The sequence below is a fragment of the Nyctereutes procyonoides genome, unplaced genomic scaffold (genome assembly GCF_905146905.1).
Source record: "Nyctereutes procyonoides isolate TBG_1078 unplaced genomic scaffold, NYPRO_anot_genome, whole genome shotgun sequence".
Taxonomy (NCBI): Eukaryota; Metazoa; Chordata; class Mammalia; order Carnivora; family Canidae; genus Nyctereutes; species Nyctereutes procyonoides.
In genome coordinates, this window is record NW_026575030.1 from 42,379,186 (window position 1) to 42,405,851 (window position 26,666).

The window sequence follows — 26,666 nt, forward strand, 5'->3', positions numbered from 1 at the left end:
ATTTATTTATTCATGAGAGACAGAGAGAGAGGCAGAGACACAGAAAGAGGGAGAAGCAGGCTCCTTGCAGAAAGCCCGATGCGGAACTCGATCTCTGGACCTGGGATCATGCCTTGAGCTCAACCACTAAGCCACCCAGGCATCCCTCTATTCAAATTCTAACCAGCAACTGATCTAACTGGTGATGTCAGGGACTCATTATAGATCATATGTGAAAAAGTATTCATTAAAAGCCTATAATCCATCCTATAAATAACTGGTATCTTAACCTAGACTGTGCTATCCAATACGATAGGCACTAGCCACATACAACTACTAAGCACCAGAAATATAGCTTAAGTATAACATATTGGGTTGTTGAAGTGTTTCAAATTGGTGTCACACCCCAGACTTCTAATGTGCAGTACAAAAAATAGAATGCAAACATTAGTAACGATAACTACATGTTGATATGCCAGATACAGGATTAAGCAAAATGTCTAATTAACATTAGTTTTACTTTAAAAACTTTCTTAAATGTGATGAATTAAAAAATTACTTATGTCTTCCACTGTATTTCTTCTGGAGAGAACTGATCTAGAGATTCACCTCCAAAATGCTACTGACTGAGGTCCCATATTAATAACTATGCCATTTTTCTAGTGTAAACTTAAAAAAAGTTTCAGCAAGGCACACAATCAAAGCCATCCTAAAGAATTCAACAAGTATCAGATAGTATTAACTGGATGCCTCTGGAAAAAGGAACCTGGTTGCTAGGGGTCAGAGGTAGGAGAGACAATATTTGATTTTTCACTATTTATCCTTTTATATTTTCAAATTTTTACCTACTTGAAAATAATTTTTCAATTAAAATAAACCCAATAGAATAATGTGAGACATTAAGAAAGCATTAAATCCCATTCCTTTATAAGTGAACAGCAAACATTATTTGGTACAATTGTCCTTCCAACTGCCATTCTACAACAGTATACGCTGCTTAAGATGGAATTTTTTCTAAAAAAAAAAAAAAACACCAATGTCAGTTCACCTGAAGAACATATTAAGCATAAAATTCTTAGGAAAAATATTTACAATTCCAAGGCCCGTTTTACGGAATTTAAGTAGCCACTAAACTCCCGTCCCATCAAAACTCTGCTTTTACTCCTTGTTTCAGCCCACATCTGCTTCAGTTCTAGTTTGCTCGAGTTGGGGCAGCTGTATCTTGGTACAAAGTAAAGCCTGTAACTAAAGTTGGCTGAGAAGAGGCTGAAGCAGTAAGAAATTCTTCCCAAACTACCCACTCATCAGACAACTATCACATGCTAGACCCTATGTTGTCTAGCATTCAATTCAACAAGAAGACTAAATATAGAGCCACAAGATGACTACGATTCTACTATATAAGTGCTGCATTCATTTTAGGCTGTGAATTTTTTTTTTTTTTAATATGATTGATAAAACTCAGTCACTTGCTTCTGGTGCTGAAAATACAGCATACCACCTACTTGGCCCCTTTATACAAATAGTTAGAGCACCACCTGGTGTTTGTTTTAAAGTGGAATGTGTTCAGTTTGTAAACTTCAGGTGTCTGCTCTCCTGAGCTTGCTGTGGCCTCTCAATCCCCTTCAACCATGGAAATAACCCCTTTATCTGTTTAAATACAGAGCCTTCAAGTTATATTTCTAGAGATATTCTTTTAATACCAATAGTTTTGTCCAATTTTCATAATTTAAATGAGAGAATAGTAAAACCCAGAGAGATTAAATTGCTCATCCAAGGACACCTCACCTAGAGAAGACAAGTTTGATTTAAAATACACTGCTTTTTCCCACAAAAGACATATTGCTAACTGCACAAATATTTAAAGGGCTATTTATCTTTCAAAAAACTACACTTAAGTTAATGCTTTACCTCTATTTTAAAAATCTTTCCAATTACAAAAATACTACACAGAAGCAAGAAGAGAAGGGAAAAGGAAATAAAACAGCACCTAAGAAAAAAAACAAAACAAAACAAAACAAAACAGCACCTAAGTATTATGCAAAATGAAGTGTCACCTCAGGGAGTCACCACGGACCCTCTGGTTACCACTGACTGGTAAGTGGTATGAATCCTTCCTGACCTTTTGTCATGTATTTATATTCACATAAGCACTTTTTCAGGTTTGGTTTTGTTTTTTTTTTCAATAATCAGAAGCATATATGACTTCTAACCCAAAAGCATACCATATCAGTAAATCAGAAATTTCTACAACTGTATTCATAAAACGAATGCTTATGTAAGCTCTTTACCATGCATCACCAACAATGCTGCAATAAACATCTCCGCACATTTACCTCCCCAAATAAGTGCTCTTATTTCTATTTTACCTTCACTCTGACCTGCTTGTGTCTGAGCTCCTGTATATGGTGGCTGCTGTGGCTGAACTCCTGGTGGATGAGCTGCAGAGGAAGAGGAAGCAATGCTGTCGGGTGTCCCTGAACGGTCTTCTGCAGGAGCACTGGGTGGCCCTAAATGATCATGAAAAATCAGTTTAGTTCCTAATATAAGAACCTTCCCCAACAAGCTCAATTAATAAGTTTGGTTAAAAGATACTCAAACCAAAAGTACTATAGAACAAGCAATAACCACAAATGCAACCTTTTACAGTGAATGTATATACTTCATTTCTTCCTTTGCTCCACACTTAAGAATCCAAAGCTATGACTAGAAATCCTTCCCTATACAGTGTAGAGTGTTATATTCCTAAGTACTAACCTCTCCCTGCAAAAATCAAAATCCATCTTTGCAATACCACTATCCTCCACTTCGTGTTACCTAATTCATTTTGTAGGTCAAGCATAAGTATTCCCTTCTACAATGGGCCTCCACTGCCTATAAATCAAATTCAACCCTCTGGTTTGGTAGTCAAGGATCCAAACACTACTTCTCACAATTCCTCCTCTTGCATGCCCCCTGTTAGCTGAAACTAACTAACCTTCCATTTCATTTATCACTGTTCCCTCCTGTCCCATTTTCATGTATTAAATATAATGTTCTTTACATCCAGTTATTACCCCACACTTCCAGTAAACCTTCTTCACTCATACTTTTTCTGAAGTATACTTTTATTATGACCCTTACCAACTTCAACTTTTCATTTCTGAACGGCTCTCATCTTCCTCTTAGATTACACAAGCTATTTGGGCCAGGCTCCTTTCTGATTCTTTTTGTCTGCCTCACAAAGACTACCTCTCAAAGTCTCTAAAATAATGAACAAAGAAGTAAATGGTGAGAATCTACTACAGTTCTGATCCTGTGACAGTCAAAAAAGACACTCTGAGGACAACTGTAGATGTTTATTTACTCTTTTAAGTTCTTTCTGTTGGGAAATATAGAGGAGTGGTTAAAGGCACGGACTATGGAGCCAAACTGCCTAGTTTCAAATGCCAGTGTTGCCACTTAGTAGCTCTGTTACTCTGGACATACTACCTCGTCTCTTTCTGTGCCTCAGTTTCCTCATCTGTACAAGAGAAATACTAATTTCTACTTCATTAAGGTTACTGTAGGGATCAGGAGCTAACAAGAGCTTACAGCAAATATTTATAAGAGTGATTATATCACAAGAGCTTATGTGAGTGATAGCCATTTAGAAAATTCCACATAGGGACTTGCTATTACTTAGCTAAGTTCCCCGAGGGCAAACCTCTACCCTCTGTACTGGTGCATCCCAGAACTCAGCACTTTATTAGGCAACTGTGTGGCTGGCCAATAGAGTCCAGGCACTGACAAGAACCTAGGCTAGGATTCACAGAGTGGCAATGCAGAGAAATTGATGGTTACCAGAGTAAAACGGGTTAAGTGCTCCTGTTACTGATATTTACATATGTGTACGTAAATACATACATTTTCCTACAAAAAACACTATTACTGACCTAAGAAAGTACATTACTTTGATCCTTCTTTCCTCTCTTGTATGTAACCTATTAGTCAATGTTGCCAACCTATCTTTGTAATACTTTATTCCTCCTTCCAGTGTCCACATTCACTATTACAGTCAAGCTTTTTCCAACAGCAGACATGAATAACTACAAAGTATCCTGGCATTTTCAATGGGCACAGTTTTTCTTACTTCAAATAATGTGAATTATATTAATCATGTTATTCTGGTGTGGCACAGACTATATCCTAATCCAAATTTTAAGCCTGACCTTATATATAACTATTTATTCCTCTACCTGCCATTGCTTAACAAGAAGACATATTCACTCAAATTTCAGTTGCTCTAAGTTCAGATGTATCACTTGTGTGATGTCGTCTTTCACCAAGAACACACATCATATACTAATATTTGTCTTTCCAAAATTTCACACAATTCTCTTTAGTGAATAATCCCATAGAATTCTCAAAGAAAAAGAAAATAGACTGAATCCTGTATTTCCAGTTACTGATAATGGCAAAGTAAGTGGTCAAGGGGTAACCACTAAAAAAACCTGGACAAAATAGCAGAAAACAACTATTTGAAATCACTGGAAGTCAACCAAATGTTAAGCAGAAACCAGAAACGTTTACACCCAATTGAATTACAGCGGCTAAGAATTACAAGCCCTGACCTCTGTAACCCCAACAGCAGAAAGCCATAATGTGAACTTCATGGCTAGCCAACTAGCTGGAAATTTGAGGGGGAAAAAAATCCCTGGATTAAGAGAGCCACCAAAAGAGGGAGACCTAAAAACCAAGTATAAGCTCTGCCCAAAATCCTCAGCTGATCATAAAATTAAGAGGTAGACACATAAGAGAGCTCAGGAAAAAAAGCCGCACCAAGAACTGAAAGGGCTGAGCAGAGAAGATTAGTTGGTATGCTCCACCGGGACAAAGAATGAGTAGTTTGAATCCATACAAAATAACTCACTGCCAGAGCAACAATAACAAAAAGCCCTCAAAGGAACCTAAAAGAATCCCAAGTCACCACTTTAACCATAATGTCCCGTTTTCAATAAAAAATTATCAGATATGCAAAGAAACAGGAAAATGTGACCCACAATCAAAGAAAAAGGCAGGAAAAAGAAAGTGGACTCCAAATAGGCTCAAATGTTGGATGAAGCAGCAAACATTAAGAGCTCCTATAAATATTTTATTTTAAAAAAATTGTATTTTTAAAGAATTAAAAATGCATCAATGAGTTACAGGGAAATATAGTCTTAATGCAAAGGAACCTCAAAAGAAAAATACTATACAATCAAATGAAAATTCTAGAGCTGTATGTGTAATTAGAATCCAAAGAGAAAGAAAGCAGAAAAAATTCTGAAGTAACAGTCAAAAAATAAAAAGAAATCCTAGTATAGGTGCTGTTTTAAGATTAAAACCATTTCCATAAGAGCACTTTCTACACAAAAGCAAGTTAACCAGGAAGCTACATTTAAATTTAAATTTCTCCAATTTAACATCCAAAGAAAGACACCAAGTTTACTTTAAATCCTACAACAAATCCTTAATAAGATTATAAAATGGTTCAGATTTTAAAAAAATAAACTTTCTGAATTCTACTTTTGAAAGAATTTACCTAAACCAAACTGTTTATTCTTACAGCAGGTTCTATGACAGGGAGAATGCCTAAGAAAGTTTTCCAGGTGCTGGAAATCATCTAGATCTTGATCTTGCTTGGTGTTTTATATAGATATACACAAAAGTAAAAATTTACTGAACTGATGACCCCCTAAGATTTGTGCACATCACTGTATCTGTTAGCCTTCTACTAAAGAAGGAAAGAAGGAGAAGGAAGGAGAAAGGGAATGAAGGATAAGAGGAAGGAACTAACTTACCTGAAACCTGATCATCTGTTAAGCCAAACGCTGACATGACATTTTTATTGATTTCATCTTGGTTTTTTAAAGGATCAAAAGCTGACATACTTGCTGCCATAACCTGAGTAGATTGTTTTCCAGAAGAATCGGAAGCAGCAGACTTTTCATCCCTACCATCCACAGTATCTATGAGAGGAATAAACAAAAACTTGTTTCCATTTTATCTATACTCAATAAAGCCTAAAAAATGCAAAATAGGGAAAAATATATGTGTATATAGCTTGAAATGTTCAGAGTATCTCTGAATATAATTGTTAATTTTACTTTCCTCTTTACACTTGAATTTTTAAAATCAGAATAAAAAATAATGAAAAAGAAATTTTAAAAAGCAGCTTTAAAAAAAATTTATCTACCTCCTTTCCTTTTAGATGAGGAAAAGAAATACAAGCTCCTTAACACAGAAAAACACTTGCCCCTTTTTTTGGAGCCCCATGACCTATATATATCCTACTACCAGATACATTGAGGACTAATGCTTCATTTTGTAAAAGAATAAAGAAGTTTAACTGAGGTTATGATATCAACATTGATGTTTTACGTCTACTTGTCTATTTGTTCATCATTAATTACATGGAAATCTCAAGCCAACCAATACATTAAACACATCCTTTTAATTTGTTATGTCACCCTTAAAATACTTTACAGTTGGAATGATGCGTGTGAGATTTGCTCAAAATAAGAGGGGTGGAAATGTACGGGAGTCTAGATAACATGATACTATGAGCTGACAATTACTTTAGTTGGGGGGGGGTTCACAAGATTGAGAGTATTATGTCTACTATTGTACATTTTTCCATAATGAATTTTTTAATAGAAAACTAAAATTTTAAACATGAGCATGAACAATTTAAAACTATGCTTTTCTTCTAAGGATACTAAGGTATTCAACAGGCATTTGTACCACTATGTTGTAAAAGAAAAGGGATTCAAGAATAACCCACATTTTACAAATAGGAACCTGAAACCAAAACAATATTAAAAACAAAACAAATAAATAAAAAGAATATTGCTAACCATCTACTCAATTAATAATTTTCTATTTTTTTCCTGTTACTAAGCAAATAAATGAACATCAGTTATTAGGTTATCTCTGATCGGTTTGTGAAAAACTCTATAATATAAGCACACATGGGCCTGCAGCTCTCATTCATTCCTATGATCCCACTGGTTACACTATTATTTCCTCCGTTTCTGGAAGAAAACTGCCATAAGTACTCCTTTAAAATAAGTCTACCAGTTATTCATCTTCCTCACCAATTTCCTTCCTAATCCTAATTCCAAGGCTATAGCCCAAAAGTGTATCACACCAATCTTGTAAGTTATTCCCCCTCCTGCTACTCCCCTTCACGGTCTGTGCATCCTTCCACTTACCACAAACTAAATCCATCAGGAAACACAATACTTTATGCCTATCAGCCTTCTAGCTGCTCCGGCTACCGCAACAGATCAATCCAGTGCCCGAGGTAGCCTACACATCATGTACCTCAGAGAGGAAAGAAAGCAAGTACCTAAGAACCACTGACGAACGGCGGCAGACCACTGACGAACATAGGCAGCCACGTGTTTTGGGGTGAGGGCAAACCACATTGTTCTAAGGAGTACTCACAGCTGACAACACCATTTTGTGGTCTAGACTGTTTCTGGTGTAGCATTTTTGGGGGTTTATTTTATGTTATTTTCTTGAGAAGATTATTAAGTCAGGATATGTTCTAAAAGTTTAGAAGCTTTAAATTTCATAGAAGGCAGGTGGTCAAGAGCTAGTGATCTTGTTAAGGACAAGAAAGGAAACAAAAAATGAATTACAACCATCTACAAAAATAAAGCACAGCATGTATTATTCTACTCATTAGATAACTGGGATAGGACACTCTGACAAGAAGGGAGGCCACACAAAGGAACAATGCGTGATGTAATTTCCAAGATGAAGAGAAGAAACCAGTTTTAACATCTTTTACATTAACATCGGTGAGAATAATAAAACATGAAAAATGAAAATAAAGGGTTAATAAAGTGAGGTAATAAAAATAGCGGCAAGAAATACATAAGAACAGAAAGGTTGTTTCACCAAACGTAAAAGCTTATAATTCTATTCCTTACAACAGAGTATAAGCTACTATAGGTAATTTTTACACAGTACCAGCTACACTTGTTGAATTTTCATCCAAGTTACATAATATTCTACAGATGCTCAAACCCTCTGAAATTATAAGCGAATGTTGTTGTGTCAGCCATTTATGAATTCCTCTGGCAAAATGGCCAAAAGTTTTCTTCAGATTCTGGACCTAAAGTTGGAGCTTTTTGTCTGGAGAGATAGGGTTCAGAAAAGGCCATTTGCCTTGACCTGAAATATTAAGTTTCATCAAGAAAAGGTCAGGAAGATCTTATTATAGTATTTCAGCAAATCTCTAATATGCTTTGAAATACAGAAGTAGGGACACCTGGGTGGCTCAGTGGTTGAGCGTCTGCCTTGGGCCCAGGGCATGATCCCGGAGTCCCAGGATCGAGTCCCACATCAGGCTCCCTACATGGAGCCTGCTTCTCCCTCTGCCTGTGTCTGCCTCTCTCTGTGTATCTCTTATGAATAAATAAAATCTTTAAAAAAAAAAAATGAAATACAGAAGTGGAACTAAAAATAACTAATCACCAAATATTTATTAAGAATCTACCATTAATACAATTCCACATAGCTGGAGGAAGAGAGGAAGAGGAAAATTACAGAAAATGCAGTTTTATTTACACTGTATTTAAACTAAAGAAAGAAAACAACTCCAAAACTTAAATGGAGCCAAAAAATATAATCTAGGAGAATCTGATGGCTGCAAGGATTATACAATGCCACTTTCCCACAAAATCATCTTCTATTGAGTCCCTTATACACAGTCATCCAGACTCTATAAAACTTACTATTTCATAATGCAACTTTAAGCATATAATTTATATGCAAACAAAAATTGTAAAAAAAAAAAAAAAAAAACCACAAGTTTGTTTTTTAAGTGCAACATCTAAGAATACTAAAAGTTGAGGAAAGTAGTTTTTCAAAATCTACTTTCAAGCCCTTCAGTCTACATTTTTAAATATATCTGGTCCAAAAACTTTGTCATTTCCAAATTTGTCAATAAATCTTACTTTATCTTAATATAAACACACTACATATCATCTGTAAAGTGGAAAAAATAAGCTTTTCTTTACATATGATTAAAAACTATGTTTAAGTAAACTTTACAATTTTCCATTTGAACATACAAATCTCAAGTTATTTATTTAAAATTACTTCATATGCCACATAAAACACATGAAATTACTGCAATTCCTAATTATTGTAATTACACTGTAATTATTACAATGGAAAAGGGTTCAAAAGAGTCAAAGGGGTTTGAAAACTGACCTATTCATAAACCCAGGGGTTTAAGACTAGTTGTAAAGAATTAACCCAAGAGCACTTTAAAAATGGGATTCTTTGGCCCTGCTCTTTAGTAGATTTACAATGAGATCCAGGAATTAGTAAAATAAAACCTCCTGGTAATCCTTTTTTTTTTTATTTTTTTTTTTTAAAGGTTTTTTATTTATTTATTTACGATAGTCACAGAGAGAGAGAGAGAGGCAGAGACACAGGCAGAGGGAGAAGCAGGCTCCATGCACCGGGAGCCCGATGTGGGATTCGATCCCGGGTCTCCAGGATCGCGCCCTGGGCCAAAGGCAGGCGCCAAACCGCTGCGCCACCCAGGGATCCCACCTCCTGGTAATCCTAAAGGACAGAGGCAAAAATAAGAAAGGGTAACAAGGATGCCAACGTGCTCCTACATAAACAGTTTAAAAAAAAAATCTGCAAAAAGATACGAATATATAGAGTATAATGCTAGGCAAAAAGTCAAAGACAAATATCATTTCACTCATATGTGGAATTTAAGAAAGAAAACAAATGAACAAAGGGGAAAAAAAAAGAAACTAAAAGATTCTTAACTACAGAGAACTGACGGTTACCAGAGGGGAGGTGGGCTAAACAGATGATGGGGATTTGCTTGTCATAATGAGCACTGGCTGATGTATGGAATTGCTGAATCACTATATTATACACCCGAAATTAATATAATACTGTAAACTATATTGGAATTAAAATAATAACAATAAATTTTTTTAGAAAGACAAAGGAAGAATAAAGCAGAATAAGAAGGATTCACAGTCTACCATTTTCAGGAATACTGCCAGAAGGTCCTGGCTCTCCAGGTGGTTCCAAGCTATCCAATAAGCGGTTCACTTTATTTCTCAGTTCTATCAGCTCTCGACGGAGATATTTCACCTGACTGGATTCAAGGGGTCTTGGCTGGCCATTAACTGGAATAAAAACATTAATTTGCTTAAAATGAGGCAATGTTCTTAACATATCAACACAATAACAGCAGTAAGGAAAACAAATGTAATTTCTTTAAAAAGAGAAACAAAAACAAGATACCAAATGATGTCATTTAAATGAGAACTTTTAAGGAAAGAATTATTACTAAGTTTACTTTTTGAAAAAACAAATATTAATCTCTCTTTGTTGATGCACATCTATGCCCTATGATAATGTTGGTTAAAAAAAGTTTTATTAGGAGAAACTACAATAAACTAAAATTTTAATATATATTTTAATAGAAATTATGTACCTTCAAAAGCTCACTTTTTTTCTCCACACTGTTCTTTTTATATTTTCGAAGTAATATAACACCTTATTCTATACATATATGTTAAAAGCTACAACGTGACAGGTCTGTTATCCCCCTTGCCTATTTTTGACGTAAATAAAACAGCCACCTAAAATAACTGACCTAAAAAGTAACCTATTAAAAAAAAAAAAAAAAAGCAGAATTCTTGAATCCAAATCTCTAGTCCTTCAAAGTAGTTACTTCCAAAAGCAGTATACTAACTATAAAAGTCAAAGATATTTAATAATCATTGGAGTTTTTTTTAAATGAAGACAATTACCTCAGTTAGTCGAAATAACCTAAAAAAGGAAAAAAAATAAAAGAAATCCTTCAACCAGCAAAAAAAAAAAAAAGTAAAGCAAGGCTCTGACTGTAAGCTTCAAGATAGTAGTTCAAAAATTAAACTAAGCTAAAATAGTTTATGCACTGCTGGTACACATATTACAAATTCCCAAGTCAACAAATTAAAAAGGAAAGCCATTTGAAAATAAAGGTTCAGGGATTCTTTGTTAAGTTGCAAACATCAAACCGCCAATCTAAGTTTTTTGAAGACAACCCTATTTTTACACACTCCCTGTATATAGTTATGAGGAAGTTCAATACAATTTTCTATTACATCCATTTATTACTCATTTTTAGGGTATTACTGGGTTTTCTCTAATATCTAGAAAGAAGAAAAGCAGCTCCTGACAACCAGGAACTGGCCTAGTCCTATAAGACAGGCCTCAGTACTGCCAGAAGCTGGGCTGGCTGGCACTCACAAGTAAGCTGCGGTGTTCTCCTGGTGAACATGAACAATTTCAAAGAACATCAACAATCACAGAAGATACTCTGGGACTGTGACAGATGAAGACAAAAACAGAGCCACTGCATACTCATGGGAGAACGCGGACAAAACAAGAACAATAACCAAACCACAAAAATGGCCAACATCCCTGGCTAAAATGATTGCTGCTTGTTTTACCAAGTGAAGCTTTAGCCTCAATTAATTCCTCCAGCTTCTGCCTAAGACTTATTAGTAAGATACCCAATCACAGGACCATCCAATCTAAGGGCAGGGCCCATTTCTTGGAACCTTATCCAAAATCATCTAACATAAACCCAAGCCTATGAAAAATCCTAATACTTTTACTGAGACACCCCACTGTTCATAGTATTCATCCTCCCTCACTGCAACGTATCTGTAGTATTCTTTTTCATCCCTCACATTGCTTATTTGAGCCTTTTTTCTTAACTTTAATCTTAATAGAGGTTTGCTAATTTGTATCTTCTCAAAATTGTTGATCCTATCAATTCCCTAACTTCTAGCTCACTTCTACTCTGTATTATTTTTTCCTAAGTTACTTGTCCTTCTTGTATTGAATACTACAAAATATCCCTTCAAGTTTAGCTTTAACACACTCTATAAAAACTTCATTATGTAGAAACAATTACTAATTATTTCTAATTCCCATTATAATTTCTTCTTTGACTTGTTACTTAAAAGCGTATTTTTTTCTTCAAAAGTCCCATAGTCTGTGCTATCTTTTTTGTCCAGTGGTTTCTAATGAGGCCAGAGAATATAACCTCTAAGATATCTCTTCTCTGATATCTATTGATATTTGTTGGAAAAACCACTATACGGTCAATTTTTATAAACGCCCACATGTACTAAAAAAGCTTCCTGATTGCTAGATGCAGAAGACCAAGCCTGTATCTGATTTGTTCAAATTTTCTCTATCCCTACTAATTTGGAGACTGCTTGATCTACTAGTTTCTAAGGAAAGAGTATTAAAATCTCTTTCAAGATTGCAAATTATTTTTCCTTACGGAAAAATCTAAGAAAAATCTAATGCTATGATGCATTACTGTTCAGAATGGTTATATAGTCTCAGTGAATTGTATTTTTATTATGAAGTGACTATTACTAATGAATATTTTCACTTAGAGTCCATTCTATAAGTATTGACAACTAGCTTTGAGTTTATCTACTATGTTTTTAGCCCTCTACTTTCAAACTTTGCAAAGTAATTATTTTAGTATGTCTCTTATAATCAGTGTGTAACAAGACTTTGCTTAACTCCGGTTAAAATCGATCTTTTTAACATGTACTTTGGTTCATTTATGTGTACTGTATTATTTTGTGCTATTTATCAAGCTTTCTCTCGGCTTCTTTTCCTCATCATCTAGTGAACCACGTAGGTACTCCTGTTTCCTTCTTTCCTTTCCCTCAACTGGTTATTTCTAGTCTCTCTCTAATCACTTAACATTTTAGACATATATACTTCAATTTTTAAAAATCTAAAGTTAATGAGTATCCTCTTCCCAAATACAAGTTTTTAAAATATTTAAGTTTCTATCATCCTCTCCTGTCCTACATATAATTAATAATCAGTATTTTGTCCCATCTTGTTTCTGTATTCCTAAAACTTTTTTTTTTTTATAATCAGTGCTCATTTAAATTTACACGTTAACCAGTTTATTTGCTCACAACTTCTTGCATGTTTCATCCTTCTTCTGGACTCAAATTTCCTTCTTGCTAAAGAATTATTTTTAAAAACTCTTTCAACAAGGCCCATGAGTGATGTAATTCTCAGTCTTTATTTGAATTTTTTTTTCATTTTTATTTTTTTGAGAAAGAGCACACAAGGTGAGAGAGAACCTTAAGCAGGCTCCATGCCCAGCACAGAGCCCAGTGTGGGGCTTGATCCCATGACCCCAAGATCATGATGTGAGCCAAAATCAAGAGTCGGATGCTTAACTGGCTGAGCTACCCAGGCACCCAGAAATTGTATCTCCCCTTATTCCTCAAGCGTAGCAGACTACAGAAAACTACTTTTCCAGTTACTTTTCTGATCAGTTTGAAAATGGTACTCTGTCTCTAGCTTCTACTAGTATTATGAAGAAGTCTACCAACACAGTCTATTTGCTTTGTAGGTGATGAGTCTTAAGTCTCTCAGGCTACTTTTTAAGATCTCTTCACCTTACATATTTCCCAGTTTCGTGACAGCATGTCCAGTGGAGTTTTATTTATATCCTGTTCACAACTCACTGTGCCTCCTGAATCTGTATCTTTTATATATAATTCTGAAAATTTCTTTACCATTACCTCCTCAAATATTTCCACTCCTTCTTTATCTCTTTCTTTAAAGTCTTAATGGAAATAGGCTGGACTTTCTCATTCTCCAGTTCTATCTCATATTTTTCATCTCTGTTTTTATGCTTGATTCTAGAATTTCTTTAGACTACCTTCCAGTTCACTAATTCTCTCTTCAACTGTGACTAATCAGTTGTTCTCCCTCTCCACCCTGTATTTAATTTTAATATTTTTCTTTTCCAAAAGTTACCTTCATTTGTTTTTAAAAACTGTTTATTCTTTTTCCATAGTGCCTTGTTCTAACATTCTTATTTCTTTTGTATCTAATAACCTTTAACACATATCTCATAGATGATCACTTCTATTAACTGAAGTTCTCAGAAGTCTACTCCTATTACTAGTTGTGGCCATTGTTTCTTGCTTATATGGACTGTTTCACGTGTGTCTTACAATTCTGAACTCTAAGTTCATCAACAGGATCCCATCTAGGAGAAGCCTATGACCTGGATTGAGAATATATTCCTTCTAAGAGACTTCTGCCTATCCTTATCATTTTTTATGTTTTTTTCTGGGCTTTAAAGTTCCCAAACTATGTAGACCGTTTAAATTTAAACCCAAGTCATCTAAGGGCCACAGTTATAAATCCTTAAGGGAGCTTTCACAAACCCAACAGCCCAGGGTACAAGAGCATCCTGTATCAATTCCATGACTCGTTCTGTATCAATAGAGAGGTATTTTTCCTTTTTCCTATCTAGGGCCTATGACCCTAGATACACTGAGGGCCTATGACCCAAGGTCTCTAAACACCAAGTGATTAGTCCTTAGATTATGTAGAATAAAACCTAGACCATCACCACCAAAAGTACACCAAGTCTCAGCCTTTGGTACTTTTGGTCCTGGTTTTTAATTCCACCTATCTTTTGGTCCCTGAACATTTCTCTAAACTTCAAAAAACACATTTGTAGTAGTTTATCTAGATGTCCTCAGTATTTCTGGAAGGAAGGCTTTCAGTTTATCAAACCTTCCTGATAGCAGGCTAACAGTGGTTAAGCATTCAATACTGTAACATGATACCTTCTATCTAAAAAATTTTTAAGGAGTTTTTGTTATTAGCATTTTAAAATCTGATTCACATTCATCCTTCCTAGGTGGAAATGGAATAAATACAAACTAAATCAACTGGCCAACATCATGTTTCATGGAACTGTAAGGTTCAATGCCAAGTACTTTTTAAAAATGCTAAAGAAAACATTCAGAAAAAAGGCCCAGATTTTATTTTTCACATAATCATACTACCACTTTAACTCTAATCACTTCTATCTTATCCCTGAGGAGTCCTGCCTTACAAATTTGTTAATGTCTATTAAGAAAACAAATCTAAAATATTAAAATTAATCTATTTATCAAACTACTTCTAATTTAATCTTTAGGTACTCCTTGAAAAATAATGTCTACAGTATTGAGTCCTATATGTTAAGCCTTGAGAAGAAAAAACACGTTATAGAAGATAATTATATACACTAAGAACTTAATAAAATAAACTTAATAAAACTAAAACTTAATAAAGGTAGTTTTAAACCTGCGTTTTCAATCCTGGAAATTCTTCTACAAGTGGCATCCATTATTATGTAGGGAACTGAGCAAATGGGAGAATTTAAACATGCCTACTTTCTATTTATCTCTGAAGGAAAAAAAAATACTTATACCTAATAATTCAAAAATTCAGATATAACTGAAAAAGTTATCACTTAATTCTGAATGTTTAAAAGGAGTAAAGCTGGGGTGCCTGGGTGGCTCAGTCAGTTAAGCATCTGCCTTCAGCTCAGGTAATGACCCCAGAGTCCTGGGATCCAGCCATGAGTGGAGCAGGGCTCCCTCAGTGAGGAGTCTGCTTCTCCCTCTCCCTTTGCCCCTCCCCACCACTCATACTCTCTTCTCTCTTGCTTGTTCTCTCTCTCTCTCAGATAAAAATTAAAAAAAAAAACTAAAAATAAAAGGAAAAAGCTAAAAAAAACTTCAACAATACAATATAGTAAATTTATCAGAAAGTTTACCACTTACCAAATAATGTCAGTTTCAGTATTCTACTACACTGAATTGCAAAAGAAAGGTCAGAACTATCAAAAATGGTTATAAGATCTCCATCTGGAATTAAAAAAAAGGAGTAAGTTTCAGATTTATGTGTCAGTAGTAAACCAGGATATACATTTTAATTAAAATCTAACTGTAGATCACAGACCATAATTAGAATCTCCCATAAGAACTTTAAACAATAAAGGATCTGGGAAAGATCTATTCAAAAGGATACTATATCCATTTTGCTTATTACTTTTACAGCAAGGTTATTTACCATATCCTAAGAAAACCCAAAACACAGCTAAGTTTAATGTACTGAACGATCTCTTACAAATTACTAGGACATTGAAGGTAGCAATATAACAAATTACTGGTTTAGACTAATATCTTCCCGTACCAAAAAACTTAAATGTATTTATCAAAAGTTAAAAAAAATATAGATTCCCAAGGTTCAAATTTTAATCCTAAGTACAGTAAAATACCACTGATACCAATGGAGGGGCAGCTTTATAAGAGTAAGTAAAAGGATCATGGACCACTTTGATACGAAGATGAAAACTATTAACTCTCCTTAGGAAAAAATACTCAAATATACAAGATTCTGTAATCTCCTAGATCTCAAGGTTAAAGAATATTATAATCAGCTTCTTGATTCAAAAGCTTTCAAAGGACTAGGGGAAAAAATGTTCTCTAGAGAGAATAAGAACAGAAAAGCAGCCACGGGCAAGGAGATGACCAGGAGCCTCTGCCAAGTATCTTCACACACACAGGTGGGTTGGGGCATGAGGATGATAGTTCTGTCCTGGGGAGCTGCTGCAAGGATGCTCCACTACACCAATTTTAACACTGATTAGACAGATTTATTTTGAACAAAGGTGGCAACAAAAGCCGTAACTGAGAATTTTATCATTGTTTTTAGATCTTTATAACCAGACCCACTTCTTATAACATTTCTAATGCTCATCTTCAGGGATTCTACTCATACACATATTTTTAATGAAGTATATATGTAAAAGAAGGAAACTTCTAACTACCATTTTTATTTTCTGAATTTCACAACAGAAACAGAATACATATGATAGCAGGAACTTTACCCTACACCACCGCCCTAATACCCAACAGTCTATGGAACACAAATCTGTACAATTCAAAACACGTAGAAACACCATGAAAAATTCAATGTGATAACTGGATGTGGAGGGCAAAGTTTCAACAATAAGGATATCCTAAGCTAAGGCCCACAAACTGATCCCAATGGTCAAAAATCTCACATTTATAGGACTGTGAACCAAGAACAGTTTTTACATTTTTTAAAAGCTTTTAAAGAAAAGTGGATGAAATAGATGCCTATATGACCTACGATGCTAAGATATTATCTGATCTTTTAAAGAAATGATTGCTAGCCCCTGTCCTAAATGAAAATAAGGCAGTTAAGAAAAAGCCAGATAGTGAGGTCAGTTTAAGTTAACCAAGTTTGAGGTAAATTAAGGCACATACCTGGAAGTCAAAGAGGTGAAAGCCAATGTATTATATATAAATAGATGAGATTTATAGCTGTTCCAAATCATCAAAACTCCAAGAAATTGCTCTTCTTTACTGCCCTTTACTTGTAACTCCTTTACTGTCCTACTGACTCTCAAAATTAGTTTTGGGTATGATTAGATCATATTTTATTTAAAAAAAAATTACACCTGTAGCTAAATGGCCAGCTAAGGTAATCATCAGTTTCACAGAGTAGGTTGTTGGAAAGTGGGCCAACTAGGGACATACTCCAAGCCACTGACATCTCAGCAGAGCCATGTGATTGGGGTTTGGCCAGTGTGATGTGAGCAGAAATAATATACATTACCTCAAGGCCTAGAGACTATAACTGCCCCATGTAACCCTCTACACTGTGTCTGCGTCCATCTGCCTGCTGATGTTAATGCTTCAGGTGAGATTGTAAGCCATGTTTAAACACAACAGAGCTTCTGTCACTTGGGATCTCTAAATGAGTGTTAAACCACTGAAATTTTAAGATTTCTATTACCAAGAGCTGACACTACTTCAAGCCAGCACACAGAGACACAGAGAAGCAGCTGTTAGTGATAAGGAAAACAGGGCAGCAGTGTCAAAGATGTTAAGGGGTAAGAGTATTTTTTAAAAGACAGTATGGGGGATCCCTAGGTGGCGCAGCAGTTTGGCGCCTGCCTTTGGCCCAGGGCGCGATCCTGGAGATCCGGGATCGAATCCCACGTCGGGCTCCCCGTGCATGGAGCCTGCTTCTCCCTCTGCCTCTGTCTCTGCCTCTCTCTCTCTCTCTGTGACTATCATAAATAAATAAATTTTAAAAAAAATAAAATAAAAAAATAAAAGACAGTATGGGTACAAGGTGAAACAGACTAAACATAAATTCAGCGGTAAGAAAGACTGGTAACCGGGCAGCCCCGGTGGCACAGCGGTTTGGCACCGCCTGCAGCCCGGGGTGTGATCCTGGGGACCCGGGATCGAGTCCCGCATCGGGCTCCCTGCATGGAGCCTGCTTCTCCCTCTGCCTGTGTCTCTGCCTCTCTCTCTCTCTCTCTCTCTGTCTCTATGAATAAATAAAATCTTTAAAGAAAAAAAGAAAAAAGAAAGACTGGTAACCACTTAAAGCACAATTTGCAGTAGAGATGTTTACAAAGAAGACAGGTTTAAAGAAAATGAAATAAGGATAATCTACTATTAAAATTCCACTGTATGTTTGATGCAACATTTGTCATGTAAAATCCACTGCCAGAAAAATGGTTTTGTGGTCAAGTGAATCTAGGGACACTGCATACTATAAATTGACAATGTACATCAGCATATTACATGTTCTGAAAATTTCTGCACTAAAGAAACACCTTTCTATGGGGAACCCTGGGTGGCGCAGCGGTTTAGCGCCTGCCTTTGGCCCAGGGCACGATCCTGGAGACCCGGGATCGAATCCCACATTGGGCTCCCGGTGCATGGAGCCTGCTTCTCCCTCTGCCTGTGTCTCTGCCTCTCTCTCTGTGACTATCATAAATAAATAAAAATTTAAAAAAAAAAAAAAAACACCTTTCTGTTTCAACCAGCTTTCCCACACTTAGTTGACCGTGAAAATCTTTATCATTCAATTATCTACTGATAACCTCTTTCACTTTGGGAAATATGAGTGAAAGTTCGGTTTTAAAAGCAAAAAGGAAACCAGAATTGCTTGAGCAGGAAGAGAAACAAAAATGCTTATAAAAGTATATATGATAGTTCTATCACTTAAAACCCCATTTCTAATAATAAATCACTTAGCTATTTTTAACTTATAAAAGACTTATAATTAACTACACGAACATCTAATTAAAGTGGGTACTCAATTATAACAGAAGGGAATAAGATTTTTGAGCTAGTTCAATAAAAGATAGGCAAAAAAAAAAAAACCCACATATAATACTTAGACTTTTAATGGCTAACGTTAGAAACAATCTTACCTTCATCTTTATATTTTATCGTAACTTCATCATTACTCAGGAGTTTTCCTCTGAAAACTCGCTGCATCATTAGCACTAATTCATCATAAGTAATATCTTCATTATGAATGGGAATTCGTCGAATATCCTCCCCAAGTTGAGCTTTGATGATTAGCTTCCCACTTAGGTCCAACTGTCCATTCATGGTGGACTCCAGGATGTTGTATATATATAACTCTAAGGAAAGACTGATAAAATAGTTTTGATGATTAACAGCTCTAAAAACATATGTTAAAAGTTGAAAAGCAAAAATACTATTAGAATCTAAGAAATTCTGGCTTTCAAAAGAGATTCACTGTTCCAATGTTACCACATTCATCATGTTAAAATGGTCCGCAGATAACTTTATCACGTGCTTAAGAAAACAAGTTTTATTTTATGTTTATTATTATTTTACCCACATACCTACTGCTTATGACATTACCATTTCTAACTTTACATGTCTAAAAACAAACTCCTGATCTTCCCCGCAAATTTTGCTTCTCCTGTAGTGGTCTTTATCTGTTAGTGATCATTTCTTCCTTCTAGCTGTATAAGAGAAAAAAAAAAAGTCCACCATATAGCCAAAAACCTGCCACTACTTTTAAAATAGCTCTATATTCCAATCATTTCAGTACCTTTACCTCTACCAACTTGATCGAAGCCGGATCATCTCGTGCTTGCATTACTGCAAAAGACTCCTAACTGGCCTGCCTGCTTTTAATCTATTCTCAACATCAGTTATCCTGTTAAATAAAATCTAATGTCACTCTGCTTAAAATCTCCCCAATACAGTCACATCTCACTTTTAGTAAAAGACCAATAAGGTCATGATCTGGCCTCTGGCCCCTAGCCAAGTATTTAACCTCATTTCCTACTTTTCTCCCTGGTTACACCACTGCACCCATAGTTTAAGTTCTCCTTCTCAACTCAAGGCTTTTGCACTTGCTGTTCACTTTGTCATGAGCCCTTGTCAGAACTCTCAAGATTCAGATCTCTGATAAAATGTTCACTTCTCAGAGATCTGTCCTGAGGACCTAAACTAAGATGGATCCTCTTTCACTTTCTTATCCTGCTTCAATTTTCTTCAAAGCACTTATCACTATCAGACATTAAAAATGCATTAATTTTGTATGGTCTTTTCCACTAAAAATTAAAGAAGTAATTGGTTTTGTGCATGGTATTCCTAAGTCTAGAACAGTGCCTCACACCTGGTACTTACTCTATTTTGTTACCTGAAGGACAAATAATACTGACTTCCACACTCTATTTAGCCTGTAACTAAATGATAATCCTGAAGAGAAAAGCATGTGTGAACACTAAAAGAGAGGTCTCAAATTTTTCTCTTTAAATAAGAAAGACTTCAATGGGACCCTGGGTGGCTCAGCGGTTGAGCATCTGCCTTCCATTCAGGGCATGATCCACACGTCGGGCTCCCTGCATGGAGCCTGCTTTTCCCCCTGCCTGAGTCTCCGCCTTCTCTTTCTCTCTTTGTGTCTCATAAATAAATAAAATCTTTTAAAAGTAAATAAGAAAGACTTCACTAATGTTTTCTCTAATTTTCCAATTTTAGGGTCTTAAGGAGAAGAGACAAATGAGTGACATTCTTCTGAGCTTTCTAGTAAGACTGTATGCTATTGCCTCTTAACACCTAAGTCAGCCCTCCGCAGGCCTTAGTGGATGTGTTATGATCGGGTTGCATTATTTTCGGAAAGAAGATAACATCAGAGAACTAGGCACTAGATACTAATTTACTACAGAATATTCCCTTCTTGGGTTTTACTTTAATCCTAATTTCAGGTTATTATTTCAGGGTGATTATCCTGTAACAACACTGTAATTCTAAACTCAAAATACAGTCTGAGGTCTCTAGCAATTTACCATGGTTGCTATAGTTATAGAAAATACACTTACAATTAAATGTGTTAGTATTCCTTCTTGTTTTCAAGACCATGTCCCTGAATACATCATCCACAACCACTGAGCATTTCCTGCTTCAACTCCCGTCTTCTCCCGCCCCAAGGAAATGCTCTCTCAAACTGCTGACGGTGCCCTACAATCTCCTACTGGCCACATTCTGGTTTCAACCTCATACTTTACTACTGGCAGCTTTCTGTTTTCTCCTCTTAATTTTTTTTTCTCCTCTTAATTTTTTTACATTATAGTGGGTTTTCGTGCTTCTGTACAATTATTTCTGTTGTGTGTGAAACCACCCCAACTACCCTTCAAATACTTGAAGTTTTCATGAATCCTAATTCATTTCGTGAGTATTACATACGCCCTAATATTCTTACTATAAATGCCCTATGTCCTTCCAACTATTCCTTAATTGAATGTCTCTAGTCCTCCTTGTCATATTCTGAAGAGATTACATTTATTAATAACATCCTTTCTTTTTAATCTTAGAAATACTCTTTCCCATGATGCGCTGACCAACAAATCATATAGTGATAGCTTGGAAATAAATTCCCCAGTTATTGTAACAGATTCTTTAAAATTTTGCCATTCAGTGTGGACTCAAAGTCGTCAGACTTGAAGGCCTATATCCTTAGATTTTTCCCTTTATCAGCAGGATGAAACTTAAGCTCCCTTTAGCCTAATATTAAATACCCTCCATGATTTGTCCTCCCCTTGATTCTTTCTACCCTTCTCCCTTTTTATTTCTGTACTCGTATTATCTGTATTTTAGAGCTTGTGTTAATAATAATAACTTCAAGATGAGGCATTAGATACTGAATCTAACATTCTACAGTCAGTTCAGAACAGAGCGGATTGTGTTTCTAGATCTGGATGCTTAGCTGGTCTTAATGTAAAACAGAATAGTTTTTTATCTGCCAGTTCTCACAATGGGCTTCTCACCAACACTGTGATTAATGGAAACCTCCATATAACCTCTTCCACCTGTTAGCCAAACTGCCGTCTTCATTCAGGAAACATCTACTTAACACCTACTATGTGCCAAGCTCTGAAGTGTTAACTACTTCAACAAAATGCTAAAGACTCCACCTTGTTGACCTTACAGTCTGAAAGAAACAAAGAACTTCAGTAAAGTCAATGTATGTTACTTCCGCCTACCCACAGGACAGGTGTAAACCAGCAATAAACAATTAAGGGTCAGGGCTTAGCTTCAGCGAGATGTTACTACCTACTCTTAGCAGCACCTCTTAGGAGTGCCTGACATATAACAGATATGTAAAGACTTGTCCTGTTCCCTGAGCAAAAGATGAATGGGAAATAATAAAGTTCTGATAAGGGGGACTGGGAGAAGCTGTACTGTTTAGGGTCAGCCCCTAAGTCGGACCTTCACACTCTATCTACCTTCTTTATGGAGCCGGAAGTGATTGCCCCCAACTCCTAAGTAAATTTCCAATACTGGGCAGCCCCGGTGGCTCAGCAGTTTAGCACCTGCCTTCAGCCCAGGGCGTGATCCTGGGGTCCCAGGATCGAGTCCCACATCGGGCTCCCTGCATGGAGCCTGCTTCTCCCTCTGCCTGTGTCTCTGCCTCTCTCTCTCTCTGAATAAATAAATAAAATCTTTAAAAAAAAAATTCCCAATACTGAATGTAATAATGTAATGAACAGTACAGTCTTTTTAATTTCAGGGGGGACTGACTGTTCAAGGCTCATTTCCAATGGATCCGAAAACATTATTCTATTCTACTCTGTTTCCACCATGTTTGCCTGCAAATTCCCTTACTCCTGGGTGTTTCCCATGCGCTGTAAACTCCCTGCGTCCAGGAACCAGGGCTTCTCTCATTAAGGCTGTCCCCAGTCTGTGCAGCCATCTCAAGACACGCACACAATCATCACAAAGCTAAGGACGCCGCAACAATTTCCCTTTCTGGGGAAATCCCATTCCCACATTTCCTTGTGGAACAGAATTCAAGTCTGTTTTTTCTCAAACTCCAGCTCGCCAGGGAGAAACCGGCATGAACTCCCAGTTGCCAGGTGAGGTCCTGACAGCACGGTCTTCTCCCATCCGGTCCGGACCCCACTCCGAGGCGCACAAACGACGCAGCCACCGACCCACGAGGCCCTCCAACGGCCTCAGCGCTTCTAAGCCCTGAAGAATAGAGCGACCTGCCCGGAGGCGCACGAGGCCCGCGCCCTGGGCCGGCGTCTAGGCTCAGCTCCCCTCTCCCTGGGGGCAGAGCCCGCTCGAATTCGGGGGGCCTGCTTGGGCACCTCCACGCGGAGCAGTTTCGAGAAATTCTAAGCAAAACCAATCGTGGAGGAGTCCGAGGAATCCAAGGAGCCACAAACCCTGCCGGACCAGAAGATGGTAAAAACGCCCACCCGTGACCTTAGGCAGGTACTTCCCCAAGCCTCACTTTCATCGTGTGCAAAATGAGAACGTCTAATTAATTCAGAGGATCTCCGTGATGACGACACGGTATCGTGCATCTAAAATAACTCGGCGCGGCTCACGGTAAAGTAAACTTAAAAGTTCGCTATCAGAGCAGCAGCATCGCTGCAAAACTGGGCTGGGCCTCGGGACGGCGCTGGCTAAGCCGCGACCCGGCTGAGGAGCCAGGTCCTCCCGGGTGACCCCCGGGCGCCCCCCGCCAGGGCCCCGCGGGGGAGGCGCTCGCCGCCGGCCGCCCGGGCCGCTCCGGGGTCCACCGGCAGCCGGACCCCGACCCCGACGGCGACCCCGCGACCCCGCGACCCCCAGCACCCGCCGCCCCCGCCCCGGACCCCCGCCCCGGGCCGCCTACGGCTCCAGCGAGGCCCTCCCGGCGCTGCGCCGTCTCCCGCCCGCCTCGCCCAGAGCGGCCGCGCCCCCGGCCCCGGCCCCGGCCCCCCCCCCCCGGCGGCCATACCGGTTGCCGAGGCCGCTGCGGCCGCCTGTCCGCGGGTGTCCGCCGGCCGGGCCGGGGCGCTGGGCCGTCGCGCGGAGGCTGCGGTCGCGGCCCACTCGGCTGCCCTCCGCCCGCGCCGCCGCACCCCACCAGCCGGCTCGCGCGGGCCCCGGCCAATCGCACCGACCCACCGAGCCTAGCGCGATGTCGGCCCAGTACGTGGCAGGTGGGGGAAGAAGAGGGGCGGGCGCTACCAGAGCGGAGGGGGGGAGGGAGCTGCCCTTTCGCTCCGCCTCCCGGCCGACGGCCAACCCAGCACGCATGCGCAGCGGCGGTGGCGCGGCGCCGACGGCGCTCGCGCATGCGCGGGCCGGAGTTTCCGCCTTCTCACTGGACGGCCGAGCCGGCCGGGGGCGCGCATGCGCAAGGCGTGGCCAGGCACTTCCGGTGTTCCTGAAAGCTCGGCTTTCGAGTCTCTCGCCCTTGGGTGGGGCGTGCGTCGCGCTTGTGGGCGCGGACCCGGGTCAAAGTGGGGCGTTTGTCCAGATTTGGGCGGGGTGGGTTTTTTTTTTGTTTTTGGGGGGGTTTTGTGATCATTGTCATTCTCTTAGTCGTGTCCTGAAAAAAACGACTGCGTTTCTCCGTCCTTCTTTGCTGGGCACCGCGACGCTGCTTCGAGCACCGAGCTGGGGATGGGGATGGGGATGATGGGGAAGGGGACGGGGATGATGGGGAAAGGAATGGGGATGATGGGGATGGGGATGATGGGGACGGGGATGATGGGGAAAGGAATGGGGATGATGGGGATGATGGGGATGATGGGGAAGGGAATGGGGATGATGGGGAAGGGAATGGGGATGATGGAGATGGGGATGATGGGGAAGGGGATGATGGGGAAGGGGACGGGGATGATGGGGAAAGGAATGGGGATGATGGGGATGGGGATGATGGGGAAAGGAATGGGGATGATGGGGAAGGGAATGGGGATGATGGGGATGATGGGGAAGGGAATGGGGATGATGGAGATGGGGATGATGGGGAAGGGAATGGGGATGATGGGGAAAGGAATGGGGATGATGGGGATGGGGATGATGGGGATGATGGGGAAGGGAATGGGGATGATGGGGAAGGGAATGGGGATGATGGAGATGGGGATGATGGGGAAGGGGATGATGGGGAAGGGGACGGGGATGATGGGGATGATGGGTTTGAGAGCAAGGAGTTTCCAGGAGCGTTGACGGGACCCGGCCGACCTGGGCTGTGCGAAAGGGAAAGACTGCAAAACTAAGGCCGCTAAAAATTGCGGAGGCCTTTTTGGAGAATAAGGCAGCGTTGCCCAATGGGCTCTCCTCTCTTCTTACCTAAAGCGTTCGTTTTATTTATCTTTTTTTTAATTTTATTTTTTTGAATTATTTATTCATGAGAGACAGAGCGAGAGAGAGAAGCAGGCTCCATGCAGGGAGCCCGATTCGGGACTCGATCCGGACCACGCCCGGGGCCGAAGGCGGCGCCACCCGGAGACCCCCTAAAGCGCTCGTTTTCCGTGGGCGTTTTGCTCAGCCCAGGCTGGGTCGCGGAGGGGGTTGGGAGTCGCTGGGAGAGGCCCTGCGGTCCTCAGGGTGGCCGGGAACCCTTGGCTCGCGCCGAGCTCGCGGCCCCCGGGGCTCCAGGTCCTGCCTGGCGGACTTGGGGTAAAATGAAATGAATTCAGGGAGACGACTTAGGTTCTTTCAGTACTATGAATAGACTGGTGCCTTTTTTTCTTTTTTTCTTTCTTTTCTTTTTCTTTTTTTTTTTTTTTTTTGCAGTTAAAAGTGAAACATTCCGTTTGAGAGTGAAATATATATGACTTCGGAATGCTCTCTGCCTCTGAATTGTATTTTCCAACGCTGCGTGTATTGCCCTCTGAGCAATTGCTTTGCAGGGGTTGAAGAGCAGAGGAATGAAGGAGTGAAAAAAAAAAAAAAAAGTTCCTGACTTTCTCCAAAGGCTGTTTTTTGTTCTTCACGACTTGTTATTTAGAACTGAATAATCCAGGCTTAGGGGAATGCGCAATTGTCCAGTAATAATATTCTAATGTCTTCGAGATGGTTTGAGATTGGATAAAAGCACACAGATACGGAGGGAGGTAAAATATCCCCTGAAGGAAGTGAGTTATGATGCAGGAAAAGATGTTAGGGTTTGAAGCCAAGGGAATTCTTATGAAAGCAGGGGAAGAGGACCCGAGGGCAGAAAGAGCTGCCCTCGGGTTATGAGTGGCCCCTTACATACTTTGAGGTTGGGAAGGTGTTAGAGATCATGCAAGTCTCAAATTTTGGAAGCAATTTTTCCAGGACCTTGAGGAGGCTAGCTACTGTTGGGGAAAGGTCATTGATTACCATCTAATAAAACTTTAGCCATGAGACCCTTCAGATGTATATCAGTGGGCCATGTGCTTGGGCAGTGATCGCCAAGATGTGTCTTGGGGGATAGAAGTAAAGGGAATTTCCAAAGGAATTTTTATGTGCTAAAGTAGGCTTACAGGGCCCTGGGGATCCGGCTAAGCTTGCCTTCTGCCCTTAGCAAAGTATGAGCATCAAGGCGGTTGAGTCCCTGCAGGAATGTCACTCTGCCTGTTTCAAGGACTTGTCGATGGGCTGTAGGTAGTAAGGAAATTTAATAATTTGTCTTCTGCCTTTGTTCCCCACATCAAATTATATCACTGTCAGTCTTTCTAAAAAGAG

The 26,666-nt window shown here is 39.1% G+C and overlaps 1 protein-coding gene across 5 annotated transcripts in view; it reads right to left on the reverse strand.

Annotated features, from left to right (window-relative positions):
• TFG (trafficking from ER to golgi regulator) overlaps positions 1 to 24,194 on the reverse strand; it is a 29,427-nt gene extending 5,233 nt beyond the window's left edge. The window contains exons 1-6 of one of the 5 annotated variants that reach the window (XM_055316218.1): positions 24,135 to 24,194; positions 19,124 to 19,350; positions 15,642 to 15,725; positions 10,008 to 10,154; positions 5,781 to 5,948; positions 2,349 to 2,489 (exon numbers count right to left, since the gene is read on the reverse strand). In XM_055316218.1, coding sequence (XP_055172193.1) covers positions 2,349 to 2,489; positions 5,781 to 5,948; positions 10,008 to 10,154; positions 15,642 to 15,725; positions 19,124 to 19,307 — 724 coding nt within the window. In that variant the 5' untranslated portion in view covers positions 19,308 to 19,350; positions 24,135 to 24,194. Of the gene's footprint in view, positions 1 to 2,348; positions 2,490 to 5,780; positions 5,949 to 10,007; positions 10,155 to 15,641; positions 15,726 to 19,123; positions 19,351 to 23,964 lie in introns of all 5 variants that reach the window. The other 4 variants (XM_055316221.1, XM_055316219.1, XM_055316220.1 and 1 more) reach the window with 4 other exon arrangements.
• Between the last annotated feature and the right edge of the window lie 2,472 nt (positions 24,195 to 26,666).